This window comes from Schistocerca nitens, chromosome 4 (genome assembly GCF_023898315.1).
Source record: "Schistocerca nitens isolate TAMUIC-IGC-003100 chromosome 4, iqSchNite1.1, whole genome shotgun sequence".
NCBI lineage: Eukaryota > Metazoa > Arthropoda > Insecta > Orthoptera > Acrididae > Schistocerca > Schistocerca nitens.
In genome coordinates this window covers 435,349,473-435,366,127 of record NC_064617.1, presented here as the reverse complement: position 1 = coordinate 435,366,127, position 16,655 = coordinate 435,349,473, and the positions used below count along the sequence as shown (strand labels likewise).

Genomic DNA, 16,655 nt, shown 5'->3' with positions numbered 1-16,655 from the left:
ACTCATTCATTCATTCACTCCAGAACAAAAAAGTCACAAACATTATTTATGGAGGAAATCGTGTATTAAATCCATCTCCATTACATGTCCAGATCTCCGGTGATTCCACACCTTAATTATTTTCCTTTTACAATCTCTTTCTCTTCAAAACAAACCGCTAGCGGCGCAAATGTTAATTTACTTGCTTTAGTGAGAAGAAAAGCAGAATATGTATCTCTCAGAAACACGTCAATCCCTCAACAGATACTCCAGAAGCTGTCCTCGTTACCCTTCTAACAACCATGGAGAATGCATATATGCATCTCTGTTATTTCAAAGAATAAATGCACTAGAAAATACTTTGGTGTCGATGAGCTGTCACCACAAATATTACGAGAAAATCAGATCAGATAACTTTTCCAAAGTGAATGAATGTGGATGGTTTGATTGAAAATAAATGATGACTAACTGACAACCTCAGCTGCCGACAGGTGTTGTTGTTATACCTCGATGTGGACAGCTGAAAATGTGTGCCCCGACCAGGACTCGAACCCGGGATCTCCTGCTTGCTTACATGGCAGACGCTCTATCCATCTGAGCCACCGAGGACACAGATGAATAGCGCAACTGCAGGGACTTATCCCTTGTATGCTTCCCGTGAGACTCACATTCCCACACACAGGTTGCCCAAACTCTTACAGGAATCGCCAAAGCATGCACGAGTAATGAGTGGGTGGGTAAATGTCTATAAGGTACAATACATATGTAGAAATGTGGACAGTTGGGAATGTGTGTCTCACAGGAAGAGTGCAAGGGATAAGTCCCTGCAGTCGCGCTATTCATCTGTGTCCTCAGTGGCTCAGATGGATAGAGCATCTGCCATGTAAGCAGGAGATCCCGGGTTCAAGTCCCGGTTGGAGCACACATTTACAGCTGTCCACATCGAGGTATAACAACAACACCTGTCGGTAGCTGAGGTTGTCAGTTAGTCATCATTTATTCTAGGGAAAAGCTGCATGGTCATCAACAGTAACTGTTCTTTCGAGAACAAGTTACTGTCTTCGTATATAATGTTAAAGGCTACTCAGCCATTGACCTTCGTCTGTGCGAATGCGCACAGGTTGCCCAAACTCTTACAGGAATCGCCAAAGTGTGCGCGAGTAATGAGTAGGTGGGCAAATGTCTATAACGTACAATACATATGTAGAAATGTGGACAGTTGGGATTGTGAGCCTCAGGGGAAGCGTGCTAGGGATAAGTCCCTGCAGTCGCGCTATTCATCTGTGTCCTCGGTGGCTCAGATGGATAGAGCGTCTGCCGTGTAAGCAGGAGATCCCGGGTTCGAGTCCCGGTCGGGGCACACATTTTCAGCTGTCCACATCGAGGTATAACAACAACACCTGTCGGCAGCTGAGGTTGTCAGTTAGTCATCATTTATTCCAGGGAAAAGCTGCACGGTCATCAACGGTAACTGTTCTTTCGAGAACAAGTTACTGTCTTCGTATATAATTGATTGAAAATGATTAATTGGGGCGTAGTAGAGGGTATTTGCTGTGGGGACATTACAGACAGACAATACAATATTTTCATTTGCTGCCAATGTTCGGAATCTGTCAACAACAGAATTAAGATGGTTGGGATATTTTGTGACCTAGCAAAAGGGTTTGGTTGTGTCAGTCACCAAATACTTTTACTCAAAGTTGCATATCTTTCCAGCTAGGAATTGTCTTGATTTGTACCTTTCCAACAGGAAGCAGGCAGTTGTACTGTACAGTCAAGAAGGTGTCTCAACATTATCAGGATGGGTTACCAAGACACAGAGCATTTCGTGGCACAGTTCTAAGCCCCCTATTTTTTATTGTTTTTATAAATGATCTATGTCTTTGCACAGAATATTGTAAATTCAACATTTTTGACGATGACACAACACTATATATTGGTACTTCATTAGACAAAATTGAGGTGTCAGCTAATGAGGTTTATAGAGATATAGTAAACTGGTTTAACATAGATGATCTTTTTGTTAATTACAGTAAAACAAACTATATTCAGTTTCACACATCTCTAAAGATGAAGAGATAGGAGAAACATTAGGTGACCAGCAGAGGTACTTCAAAATACCTGAGCTTCATATTCACAGCAAACTAAACTGATCATACCACATCCTTGATCTGTGCAAAAGACTGAGTTCTGCAGCTTATGCTTTATGCATTGTTTGCTCTTACAGAAATATGAAAACCATTCAATCTGCTTATTGTGGTTATTTTCATGCCATTGTGGCCTGCAGTGTCATACATTGGGGAAATCAGCCACAATTACATGTGGAATCCACTCTTAGAGCCACATGCAGAAACTGTTTCAAAGAACTTAAAATCCTTACAGCCACTGCACAACAGAGGTTCCTCTGAAGTGTTTCATAAGGAAAAAAGCCCCTTTTTAAGCCTAATAGTGTGTACCTTAGTCAGGATATTAGAAGAAAAGATGATATCCACTGTAAGAATAAAAACCTGATTACGGTACAGAAGAGGTCCACATCAGTGGCTGTAAGATTTTTAATGCCCTCTCTTCACAAATTAAATGTTTAACTAATGATGAGTTTTTGTTTTAAAAAAAAGACTTGCAGCAGTTCCTAGTGAAAGGATCATTTAACACTATAGAAGAGCTCCTGAACCACAATGTATAGTGTCAATGTACCTGAAACACTCATATACATTCCCAGATACTTTATTGTGTTCATTTCTATTTATTATTACAAACATATTTATTTTTCTGTAATAGATTAATTTTCTGTAATACTTACTTATCTGTAAAATGTATTTTTCTGCAATAGAACTGAAGCTGTAGATACTTCAGTATGAAATTGATTAGAAATATTTACATAATACCATAGAATGTAACAGAAACAAACTTGTAAAACTGACATGTCTCATATCGTGTTGTATATTCACAGCGTGAGTCACTAAAACACAAAACAATTCAATAAATAATAAATAAATTATACTGACTCTGTAAAGTATTATTAAACAGATAAAAATTATTTCTTTGTAGAGAATAAAGCAATGTTATGTTCTTTTACTTCTTTTTCAAATGAATCTTCTCCAGCAACTGACTCAATATTATGACTCATGAAATCACTTTTGAATGCTCTGTAAAATTCACTAAATGACAAAGAATGAGGCTCCAACTACTTGAAATTAGTTGCTCAGGAATAATGGGATGACAATTTAAGAATTTTATGTAAAATTTTATGAGTATTTTCTTTCAGTCCATTATTCTATTCTTCTCATTCCCTTTGTGTTTTGAAACAATTATCCTCTTTACTCAATGTAACCCATCTGCTGGCTGAACATGTGCCAACTCCTAAAGCTGAAAGGAACCTTTCTTGACACGCGTGTAACACACCATCTTGTACTCTCAGAGTTTTTCATGGCGGCATGCTTCATTTGAGACATTATCTTATAAATTGTAATGAAGACTATATTTTCTTCTTGATTCTCCTACTTTGACTTTTTGTTTAATTTATTTCCTGTGAACTGTGATAGAAAAGTACATTTTCCATTGTTCCCAATTCATATTTGACTAGAATGTATGAAATATTTGACTATAGTTCTCCTCAGATATTGAAGAACATATTCACTTGTTTTCTGATTTGCAACAGTATTTCGATGAGCGTTGTCGACCTATTTTTCCATAGTTTCTCATTATTTCAATTTGTTCTCCTTTTTTCTTTCTCACAGTACTTTTATACTCTTTGCCTTTCATTCTCAACAAAATTAGCTTAATTTCTTTTCCATACAGAAGAGTCCACTTGATTCTCAGGAAAACACTTTCTTTTCTATTTCATTATCTTCATTTATAGTGTCTTGCTTCACAGCAATATTCATGATGTTGAACCCCTCGACTGTGCTTGACAAACTGGGCTCAAGAGCCATTGCTGCACTGTCATTGTGCTCAACGAAGTGCATTCGTCCAGCTGTGCTCTCTTGCTGGGTGTGCTCATTGAATAGAGTTCAGCCGCCTATTGGCGCTACGGTACATGCTCGACGAATGGCACTCTGGCGTGCAGTCAGCTGCCTATGAAATTAATTTTGACGTCTATATCAGACACTAGAGTCACTCTACACAGTGTAAAGTTCTTTCAATGGAGGTTGCTGGTGGTCTTCTCAGTGAAACAATATATTTTGTGGGTCAGTAGAATTTTCCAAGTGCAAACATGTCGAAGCACACATCTTCTTCATCTTTGTGTGATGAAGACATTGAACTATTATTAAGCCAAAGTGATATTGAGTGGTCTAGTGACAGTTTTTCGAGTGGTGGAGAAGACAGTGATGACAATTTCAGTGATAGTGATACAGAAACTTCAAGTGTGGAAGAGGACATCGCAGAAGAACTGCTGACTGCTGACACTACTTTTTCAAGATCTTGGTCAGTTAAATGTAATGCTGATAGAAGTAAGTTTCCCTTCACAGGCACTCCAGGAGTAAAAATTAGTTTCAACAATCCTCCAGATCCATTAAATATTTTTACCTTCTTTTTTTATGACACTTTGCTAACAATTATGTCAAGTGAAACAAACAAATATGCTGAACAATTTAAAAGTTCATACGAAGACTAATTGAAACAACAATCTTGTGTGCACAAGTGGCTACATACAAATAATAGAGAGCTCTATTCATTGTTTGCATTGCTATTTCTCCAAGGAGAACTCATTTACACAGGAAAAGACACAGTGTTTGAGCCACAATATACTGAATATCCTACAGCATCGAAAGTTGTTTTGTCATTACTCGAAGGGTATTTTGACAAGGGTTATAAGGTTTTTACTGACCAATTCTATTCAAATTCCTAGCTGTTAGATTTTCTTGCATCTAAAAGCACTGACTGTGTTGGAACAGTTATGGTGAACAGAAAAGAAATGCCAACAGCTTTGAGGGAGGGAAAACTCAAGAAGGGTCAAGTTAAGACCTTTTATAGAGGACAGTTGATGGTGAGATAAAAAAGATGTGTACACTCTATCCAGTAGCTATAGTAACAAACTGAAACAAACTGAGAAGAGGAGAACAGTAAAAACAAAGCCTGAAGTTATACTGAAATACAATGACAGCATGGGCAGCATTGATTTGGCTGACTAGTACATGACAAATTATACTGCCACAAGAAACCGCTTGTGAAAATATTATATGAAGCAGTTTCGCCATTTCATGGATGTGACAGCTCTTAGTTGTTATAAGAAACTTGGTGGAAAATTGGACTGACTCGATTTTCAAATTCGTCTAATCGAAAGTGTACTGAAAAAAATACAATGCACATGTTATTTTGTCCTCTCAGCACAGTAACGTTGGACGCCCCTGCCAAGTTTCAGCCCCAATACATTTGGTAGGCCGGCACTTTCCCAAACACATTCCAGTTCTGAAAACAAGAAGGCAACAATATGAAAATGCTGAGTGTGTTGCAGCAAATTGGACGTCAACGGGAAAGAAATAAGAAGAGAAACGTGTGTATTCTGAAGAGTGCAGTGTTGGATTGTGTGCAATACCATGCTTGGAGCTATACCATACATAGAGTAATTTCTAATAAATATTCTTCAAGAAACTGTTTCCTTTAGCTCTACTACTAAACCCCTTCCTCGGAATATAAAAATTAATAATAAATAATTTTTATTTCAGCAACAGTGTTACTACTGCGAAGACCTTCGAATTATTAGCTATTCAGTTGTAAGATAATCACTTGCCCTCATAACAATCGCACATGAGTGTGTCAAATTCGTGCCACTACAATAAACACTAGAGGTGCAGAAAGAATTACATGTGCGGGAACAGTTCTAGGCGGCAAAACTCCCCACCTGAGCAGCGCTGCAGTGGCTGACAATAGCCTACCACTGGGAACTTTTTTCCACAACAAACAGAATGGTCAAGGGGTTAATTGTGTGGCTTGGCATTTCCTGTGATTCTGATTATCTAATACCATGCATTTTCAGCAGCTGAAACTGATTGCAGGTGGTCTTCTTTCCTCTTTTTTTGTTTTCTTACACCCTGTTCTCTTTTGAAATTTTTGGACCAACTTCCTTCCTTCAGTTTCTTGTTAATGAATTAACTAATAATTTGAATAATTAATAACTTATTGGATATTGATCACAATATTATAACACTGTTAAATTATACAAAAATGTTATAAACATTTCAACAAACTTAAAATAATTATTACATTGGCACAACAATGAAAAAAGTAGTCAGGCATAGCAATGAAAAAAGTGCTCTCTATGTTCCAGTTCAGTAGGCACCAGACTGATAGGAGGAATTATTGAGCATGATCTTTTTCTGTGCAGATACATTGACAAGAAGACAATCAGGAAGCTGCTCACTGACATCATCCGTACGACTTGTAACCAACACCTACTTGATAAAGTAAGTTCAAAAACAATAATATCTCATTCAGAAAGTAGTCATCTACTATACTAATTGTATTACAATGCTTTGTTCTGTCATAGAAGCCACATAATAGCTAATGCATAATGTCTTTAGTACAATGATTTCACTAAAGGAGAATGCACAGTATGATGTTGCAATTTATACTCTGTTGATAAAAGTTGTGGTCTAGGTCTCAGTTGCTGCAATGGGAATGACTAACTTTGGAAGGAGTAGCCTCTGAACCTTGAATTGGAGGAGGTGTAGCTTAGTTGTTTACTTGTTCCACACATCATCTGCAAGATACATTATAGTGATGCAGAATGTGTGACATACATAAACTTTATACAGTGTGATATGCTGTCCATGTACAGAAGGGTACCTACAGTAGTGAAAAATACTTAAGTTTAACAAAATTATGTCTCATCATATGTAATGCAAGTTACCAAATAAGCATTCAGTCATAAAATAGTTTTCAAATAAACACTTTCAGTTTGGTTGTAAATATAATTTTTCTGTTTATCAGGAATTTTACAGCATGAAAACTGAAAGTTATAATTACAACATAATTCATGCCTTTTCATCTACATCTACATCTATGTGATTACTCTGCTATTCACAGTTAAGTGCCTGGCAGAGGGTTCAATGAACCACCATCAAGCTGTCTCTCTACCGTTCCACTCTCGAACAGCACACGGGAAAAACGAGCACTTAAATTTTTCCGTGCGGCCCATGATTTCTCTTACTTTATCATGATGATCATTTCTCACTATGTAGGTGGGTGGCAACAGTATGTTTTTGCAATTGGAGGAGAAAACTGGTGAATGAAATTTCATGAGAAGATCCCGTAGCAACGAAAAATGCCTTTGTTTTAATAATTGCCACTCCAATTCAAATATCATGTCTGTGACACTATCTCTCCTATTTCACAGTAATACAAAATGAGCTGCCCTTCTTTGTACCTTTTCAATGTCATCCGTCAGTCTCACCTGATGCGGATCCCACACTGTACAGCGATACTCCAGAATAGGGTGGACAAGCGTGGTGTAAGACGTCTCTTTAGTAGACCTGTTGGACCTTCTAAGTGTTCTGCCAATGAATGTGATATGCATCTTTGGTTTGCTCTACTCACAATATTATCTATGTGATCATTCCAATTTAGGTTATTTGTAATTGTAATTCCTAAGTATTTAATTGAATTTACAGCCTTCAGATTTATGTGACTTATCGCATAATCGAAATTTAGCTGATTTCTTTTAGTACTCATGTGAATAACTTCACACTTTTCCTTATTCAGGGTCAGTTGATACTTTTCACACCATACAGATATCTTATCTAAATCATTTTGCAAGTTGTTTGATCATCTGATGACTTTACAAGATGGTAAATGACAGCATCATCTGAAAACAAATCTGAGAAGGCTACTCAGAGTGTCTCCTATGTCATTAATATAGATCAGGAACAATAGAGGGCCTATAACACTTCCTTGGTGAACGCCAAATATTACTTCTGTTTTACTCAATGACTTTCCATCTATTACTACGAACTGTGACCTTTATGACAGGAAATCATGAATCCAGTCGCACAACTGAGGCAATACTACATAGGCACGCAGTTTGGTTAGAAGATGCTTTTAAGGAACAGTGTCAAAAGCCTTCTGGAAATCTAAAAATATGGAATCAGTTTGACATCCCCTGGCGATAGCACTTATTACTTCATGAGTATAAAGTGCTAGTTGTGTTCACAAGAACGATATTTTCTGAGACCGTGCTGACTATGTGTCAATAAATTGTTTTCTTCGAGGTACTTCATGATGTTCAAATACAGTATATGTTCTAAAACCCTACTGCAAATCGACGTTAGTGTTATAGGCCTGTATTTCAGTGGATTACTCCTACTTCTCTTTTTGGGTATTGGAGTGACTTGAACAATTTTCCCATCTTTAGGTACAGAACTTTCTGTGAGCGAGTGGTTGTATATAATTGCTCAATATGGATCTATTTTATCAGCATACTCTGAGAGGAACCTGACTGGTATACAATCTGGACCGGAGGCCTTGCCTTTATTAAGTGATTTAAGCTGCTTCGTTACTCCATGGATATCTACTTCTATGTTTCTTATCTTGGCAGTCGTTCTTGATTGGAATTCAGGAATATTTACTTTCTCTTCTTTGGTGAAGGAGTTTCTGAAAACCATGTTTAATAACTCCGCTTTAGTGGCACTGTCATCAGTGACTTCACCATTGTTATCATGCAGTGAAGGTATTGATTGCATCTTGCAACTGGTGTGCTTTATGTATGACCAGAATCTCTTTGGGTTTTGTGCCAAATTTCGAGACAGAATTTTGTTGTGGAACTTATTAAAAGCATCTGGAATTGAAGTACATGCCATATTTTGAACTTCTGTAAGACTTTGCCAATCTTGGGGTTTTTTCATTCCTTTAAATTTTGCATGCTCTTTTTGTTGCTTCTGCAACAATGATCTGACCCTTTTTTGTACCATGGGGGATCAGTACCATCACTTATTAATTTATGTGGTATATATCTCTTGATTGCTGTTGATACTATCTCTTTGAAAACATTCCACAACTTTTCTACACTTACGTGATCAGTTCGGAAGGAGTGAAGACTTTCTCTTAAAAAGGTGTTAAGAGCTTTTTATCAGATATACTTTGCATTTCTTTTTGATGGTTCTAGGTGTTATGGTATTTAGCCTAGCAGCAACTGCCTTATGGTAGCTAATCCCTGTATTCAGCACAATACTCACTATTTGCTCATGATTATTTGTTGTTAAAAGGTCAAGTATGCTTTTGCAACCATTTACAATTCGAGTGGGCTCATGAACTAATTGTTCAAAATAATTTTCTGAGAAAGCATTCAGTACAATTTTGGATGATGTTTTATGCCTGCTGCTAGCTTTAAACGTATAATTTTTCCAGCATATTGAGGGTAGATTAAAGTCACCACTGACTGTAATTGTATGAGTGGGGTACTTATTTGAAATGAGACTCAAGTTTTCTTTGAACTGTTCAGCAACTATATCTTCTGAGTTGGGGGGTCGGTAAAATGACCCAATTAATAGTTCAGTCTGATTGCCAGGTATAACCTCTACCCATACTATTTCACATGAACTATCTACTTCAATTTTGCTACAAGGCTAACTACCTCTGAAAGCAATAAACACTCCACCACCAACTGTATTTAATCTATCCTTTCTGAACACTGTTAGATCATTTCAAAAAATTTCCACTGAACTTATTTCCAGCTTTAGCCATCTCTCTGTACCTACAACTATTTGAGCTTCAGTGCTTTCTATTAGGGGTTGGAGCTCTGGCCCTTTCCCAACACAGCTACGACAATTTACAACTACAATACCAATTCTTTCTACAACTACCTTACTGTGTTTTACCTGCCCACTTTTAGACGGACATCCCTTCTGTGGTTCCCTGAGACCATCTAACCTAAAAAACCGCCCAGTCCCTTCCACCCAGCCCCCGCTACCCATGTAGGTGCCTCCTGTGTGTAGTGGGCTCCTGACCGATTAAGTGGAACCCCGAAACCCACCACTTGATGGCGCAAGTCAAGCAGCTTATAGGCTCACAGAACCGCCTGAACCTCTGATTCAGGCCCTCCACTTGGCTCTGCACCAAAGGACCACAGTTGTTTCTATTGATGACGTTGCAGATGGTGAGCTCTGCCTTAACTTGGAAGCAAGACTGGCAGTCTTTACCATTTCTGCTAGCCGCCCGAAATCAGACAGAATCTGCTCCAATCCAAAGCAACACACGTCATTGGTACCAAAATGAGCCATCACCACCTGCAGTTGGCTGCACCCTGTACTCTTCATGGCATCCAGAAGCACCCTTTTCACATCCAGAATGACTCCCCCCGGGATGCACACCGAGTGAAGATCAATGAAAGTTAGCATAACTAACAATTTTAAAATTGTGATGTGATATCATATCTGCTACAGGAACATGCTGAAATATAAATGGGCCTTTGCCAACAAAGTATAATGTCAGTTTTCTCATTTAGTGACAGTTATTTCATAGCATGACTTGGCTCTACGTTCAGAAAACTTTATGCCTGCTTACTCTGGTCATGGAAGCCTATGAATTTACAAAGAGTAATGAAGGTCCTTTTTTGTGTAGCATCTCAATTACAAATTGTATTATTTGTTTTGAACTGTAATGAGTTATTTGTGACAAATTTCCCTGGTCTGTAAGATTGTGAAATTGTAGTTAAAATGACTATTTAAAAGGTATTTATCTTAAGATTGCATTTGAGCAAGCAGTACAAAATTTCTTTCTAAATTATTATTCTCGATTATATTAACAAAATGGTTTAGTGACTGAACAGTGTGTGAGTATTTTATATCTACCTCCATGGAAGCTGCATGCCTAACAGAGGGACTTGATGATGGCCGTGAGAGGTCATAGGTCTTACTCTCTGGTTGTGATCTGGGTTGTGTGTCTCTTTGCTCTTGGCCTGTTGACACCATTGTGGCAAAGTTTTACATTTTGTACCTTACTGTTGCAGAGCTCTCTTTAGGCTTGCCTTGTCTGTTTTCCATCCACCATCAGTCAGACATACTTAGCTCGACTACCATTTGGAGTCACGTTGTCTTCCACAGGCAGCCCTTCCACCTTGCATTCCTCTTCAGGGCACTGATGCATGGCTACTTGTAGATACAGCAAGTATTTTAGTACAATCAAAATCATCTCTGTGAGGAACATGTATCAAAAAACATTTAAAAATCTCATATACACTTACTAAGGTCAACATAAATCTCAAACGTGAAATTTTGTATGTTAAAGTTACCTAAAAAAGGCAGACTTACAGTTGTGTTTCTATTATCTTCTACATCAGTGATCAAAGTAGTGGACTGCTCATGCTATTATGAAAATTTCTTGATTATGCTATAAAAATAGTGTGATTATTTCAAGTTAGTAAGTAATATGGATGGATAAAAAAAAAATCTACTCACCATTTAGTGGCACACATAAAAGATACAAGATATGGAAATGCACAAGCTTTTGAAGCCAGAGACTCCTTCCTCTGTCAGGCAGGCTGAAAGGTAAGAAAGAGGTATGAAGGAAAAAGACTTGTGGAGTTTCCGGAATGGGGAGTGTTACAGAAAATTGGTCTAGAACCCCAGGTCATCTATCCATATTATATTTTCAAACACTGATGATTTTCATTTATATAACTCGTGCATTTGAGATTTATGAGTTTACATTAGTTTGTGTTTGTAAATAATAAACATCTACAGGGGTTTCAAAATGAATATATGAGTTTTAAGATTTTATAGCATTTATTACATTCAACTTACAATTATAAATAATACATCAAATGAAAGAGCAATCCAAACAGTTTTGTTTGTATACTTGTGCACAAGGGGAAAGAGGGTGGAATGACCAAGAGTGATTGAAGAACATGTTGAAGGAATGAGAGTCTTTCACAGACAGACTCAAGAAATCAGTTCATAACGGTAGTTGTGAATTAGTAATTCCATTGCCATCTGTCTGGAGACTTTTAAGGAGACACTTACTCTTTGTCCTTATCATTTGCAGCTGTTACAAGTTCTATACGAATGGAAAAACTGGTAGAAGCGGACCTCGGGGAAGATCAGTTTGGATTCCGTAGAAATGTTGGAACACGTGAGGCAATACTAACCTTACGACTTATCTTAGAAGAAAGATTAATAAAAGGCAAACCTACGTTTCTAGCATTTGTAGACTTAGAGAAAGCTTTTGACAACGTTAACTGGAATACTCTCTTTCAAATTCTGAAGGTGGCAGGGGTAAAATACAAGGAGCGAAAGGCTATTTACAATTTGTACAGAAACCAGATGGCAGTTATAAGAGTCAAGGGGCACGGAAGGGAAGCAGTGGTTGGGAAAGGAGTGAGACAGGGTTGTAGCCTCTCCCCGATGTTATTCAATCTGTATATTGAGCAAGCAGTAAAGGAAACAAAAGAAAAATTCGGAGTAGGTATTAAAATTCATGGAGAAGAAGTAAAAACTTTGAGGTTCGCCAATGACATTGTAATTCTGTCAGAGACAGCAAAGGACTTGGAAGAGCAGTTGAACAGAATGGACAGTTTCTTGAAAGTAGGATATAAGATGAACATCAACAAAAGCAAAATGAGGATAATGGAATGTAGTCAAATTAAATCGGGTGATGCTGAGGGGATTAGATTAGGAAACGAGACACTTAAAGTAGTAAAGGAGTTTTGCTATTTAGAGAGCAAAATAACTGATGATGGTCAAAGTAGAGAGGATATAAAATGTAGACTGGCAATGGCAAGGAAATCGTTTCTGAAGAAGAGAAATTTGTTAACATCGAGTATAGATTTAAGTGCCAGGAAGTCGTTTCTGAAAGTATTTGTATGGAGTGTAGCCATGTATGGAAGTGAAACATGGACGATAATCAGTTTGGACAAGAAGAGAATAGAAGCTTTCGAAATGTGGTGCTACAGAAGAATGCTGAAGATAAGGTGGGTAGATCATGTAACTAATGAGGAGGTATTGAATAGGATTGGGGAGAAGAGAAGTTTGTGGCACAACTTGACTAGAAGAAGGGATCGGTTGGTAGGACATGTTTTGAGGCATCAAGGGATCACAAATTTAGCATTGGAGGGCAGCGTGGAGGGTAAAAATCGTAGAGGGAGACCAAGAGATCAATACACTAAGCAGATTCAGAAGGATGTAGGTTGCAGTAGGTAGTGGGAGATGAAGAAGCTTGCACAGGATAGAGTAGCATGGAGAGCTGCATCAAACCAGTCTCAGGACTGAAGACCACAACAACAACAACAACAACAAGTTCTATAGCCTACACATTATGATTTACATGCCAACTTTGGAAACAAAATGTTGCTGCATCATCTACATCTACATATATACTCTGCTAGCCACCAAGCAGTGTGTGGCGGAGGGCACAATTCACGCCAAAGTCATATTTCCCTCCCCCTATTGTTCCACTCATAGATCGCACGAGGGAAAAATGACTGTCTGAACACCTCAGTATGAGCTCTAATTTCCCTTATCTTTGAATGGTGATAATTGTGCGATTTGAAAGTTGGTCGTAATAATATATGCTCTACACCCTTGGCGAAGATCAGATTTTGGAATTTAGTGAGCAGCTCCTTCTGTTTAGCGTGTTGTCTATCTGCAAGTGTGTCCCACTTTGAACTTTCTATGAGATCTGTAATGCTCTTGCGATGGCTAAATGTAACTGTCATGAATGTTGCTGCCCTTCTTTGGACCTTCTCAGTCTCTTGAATCAGGCCCAACTGGTAAGGGTCCCATACAGATGAACAGTACTCTAAGACTGGACAAACTAACATATTGTAAGCAATTTCCTTTGTTGAAGGACTGCATCGATTCAGGATTCTACCAATAAACCGCAATCTAGAGTTCGCCTTACCCATTACTTGTGTAATCTGATCATTCCATTTGAGATCATATCGAATAGTCACACTCAGATACTTGATGGATGTTACCGCTTCCAAAGATTGGGCATTTATTTTGTACGCATACATTAATGGGAATTTTTGCCTTGTTATATGCAGTAGGTTACACTTACTAATATTGAGAGATAACTGCCAGTGATTACACCACACATTTATTTTCTGCAAATTATCATTGATTTGTTCACAACTTTCGTGCGATACTACTTTCCTGTAAACTACAGCATCATTGGCAAACAGTCTAATGCCACTGTGAATACCATCAACTAGATCGTTTATGTAAACTGTAAAAAGCAGTGGACCTATTGCTCTGCCCTGGGGCACACCTGAAGATATGCTTGTTTCTGTTGAAGTCACCCCATTCAGGATGACATACTGCTCTCTGTCTGTTAGAAAACTTTCTATCCGTCCACATATGTCATCGGATAGACCATAAGCGAGCAATTTTTGGAGCAAGTGACAGTGTGGAACTGAATCAAATGCCTTTTGAAAGTCGAGAAATATGGCATCAACCTGGGAGCCGGTATCTAGAGCCTGTTGTATATCATGTACAAAGAGAGCCAGCTGTGTCTCGCATGACCGCTGTTTCCTTGAACTGTGCTGGTTTCTGCAGATGACCTTCTCAGAGTCTAGAAAGGGCATTATGTCTGAACAAAAAATATGTTCCATGATTCTACAACAAATTGATGTCTGTGAAATTGGCCGGTAATTATGTACATCCAATTTTCTACCCTTTTCATAGATTTCTATGACCTGGGCCTTTTTCCCATCACGTGGAACTTTCTGCTGTTCCATTGATCTCTGATAGATGATGGATAAGAATGGTGCTATATTTGTAGCATAGTCAACATATAATCTTACAGGGATACTGCCTGGATTCTGGATCTGATGATGCAGATCTATTGCATTGTGTCACCTCCAGTGATGAATCAGCATTTCACTTATGTGGAAACATGAACACACGTAATGTGCACATCTGGGGTTCATCAAATCCCCACAAGATGGTACAGATGTAATGAGATTCACCTTTTATGCCATATCCTGATGATGCAACTATAATTGGTGTTTCTTATCTTTATCTCTTCCCCCATGAACCATGGACCTTGCCGTTGGTGGGGAGGCTTGTGTGCCTCAGCGATACAGATGGCCGTACCGTAGGTGCAACCACAACGGAGGGGTATCTGTTGAGAGGCCAGACAAACATGTGGTTCCTGTAGAGGGGCAGCAGCCTTTTCAGTAGTTGCAGGGGCAACAGTCTGGATGATTGACTAATCAGGCCTTGTAACATTAACCAAAACGGCCTTGCTGTGATGGTACTGCGAACGGCTGAAAGCAAGGGGAAACTACAGCCGTAATTTTTCCCGAGGACATGCAGCTTTACTGTATGATTAAATGATAATGGCGTCCTCTTGGGTAAAATATTCCGGGGGTAAAATAGTCCCCATTCGGATCTCCGGGCGGGGACTACTCAAAAGGACGTCGTTATCAGGAGAAAGAAAACTGGCATTCTACGGATCGGAGCGTGGAATTTCAGATCCCTTAATCAGGCAGCTAGGTTAGAAAATTTAAAAAGGGAAATGGATAGGTTAAAGTTAGATATAGTGGGAATTAGTGAAGTTCGGTGGCAGGAGGAACAAGACTTCTGGTCAGGTGAATACAGGGTTATAAATACAAAATCAAATAGGGGTAATGCAGGAGTAGGTTTAATAATGAATAAAAAAATAGGAGTGCGGGTTAGCTACTACAAACAGCATAGTGAACGCATTATTGTGGCCAAGATAGACACAAAGCCCATGCCTACTACAGTAGTACAAGTTTATATGCCAACTAGCTCTTCAGATGATGAAGAAATTGATGAAATGTATGACGAGATAAAAGAAATTATTCAGGTAGTGAAGGGAGACGAAAATTTAATAGTCATGGGTGACTGGAATTCATCAGTAGGAAAAGGGAGAGAAGGAAACGTAGTAGGTGAATATGGGTTGGGAGGGAAGAAATGAAAGAGGAAGCCGCCTTGTAGAATTTTGCACAGAGCATAACTTAATCATAGCTAGCACTTGGTTCAAGAATCATAAAAGAAGGTTGTATACCTGGAAGAATCCTGGAGATACTAAAAGGTATCAGATAGATTATATAATGGTAAGACAGAGATTTAGGAACCAGGTTTTAAATTGTAAGACATTTCCAGGGGCAGATGTGGATTCTGACCACAATCTATTGGTTATGAACTGTAGATTGAAACTGAAGAAACTGCAAAAAGGTGGGAATTTAAGGAGATGGGACCTGTATAAACTGAAAGAACCAGAGGTTGTAGAGAGTTTCAGGGAGAGCATAAGGGACCAATTGACAGGAATGGGGAAAGAAATACAGTAGAAGAAGAATGGGTAGCTCTGAGGGATGAAGTAGTGAAGGTAGCAGAGGATCAAGTAGGTAAAAAGATGAGGGCTAATAGAAATCCTTGGGTAACAGAAGAAATATTGAATTTAATTGATGAATGGAGAAAATATAAAAATGCAGTAAATGAAGCAGGCAAAAAGGAATACAAACGTCTCAAAAATGAGATCATCAGGAAGTGCAAAATGGCTAAGCAGGGATGGCTAGAGGACAAATGTAAGGAAGTAGAGGCTTGTCTCAGTAGGGGTAAGATAGATACTGCCTACAGGAAAATTAAAGAGACCTTTGGAGAGAAGAGAACCATTTGTATGAATATCAAGAGCTCAGATGGCAACCCAGTTCTAAGCAAAGAAGGGAAGGCAGAAAGGTGGAAGGAGTATATAGAGGGTTTATACAAGGCCAATGTACT

General features: G+C 38.5%; 1 protein-coding gene and 1 non-coding gene across 2 annotated transcripts in view; both read left to right on the top strand.

Moving 5' to 3' along the window:
- The window catches only part of LOC126253287 (aminopeptidase N-like), a 210,371-nt gene that overhangs the window by 155,415 nt on the left and 38,301 nt on the right, over positions 1-16,655 (top strand). Inside the window, exon 16 of the mRNA XM_049954513.1 lies at positions 6,305-6,383. Within this exon, the coding sequence (XP_049810470.1) occupies positions 6,305-6,383 (79 nt within the window). The remainder of the gene's footprint in view (positions 1-6,304; positions 6,384-16,655) is intronic.
- Trnat-ugu (transfer RNA threonine (anticodon UGU)) lies at positions 1,266-1,339 on the top strand. Its single transcript has one exon. It is a non-coding gene; the product is annotated as a tRNA-Thr (tRNA).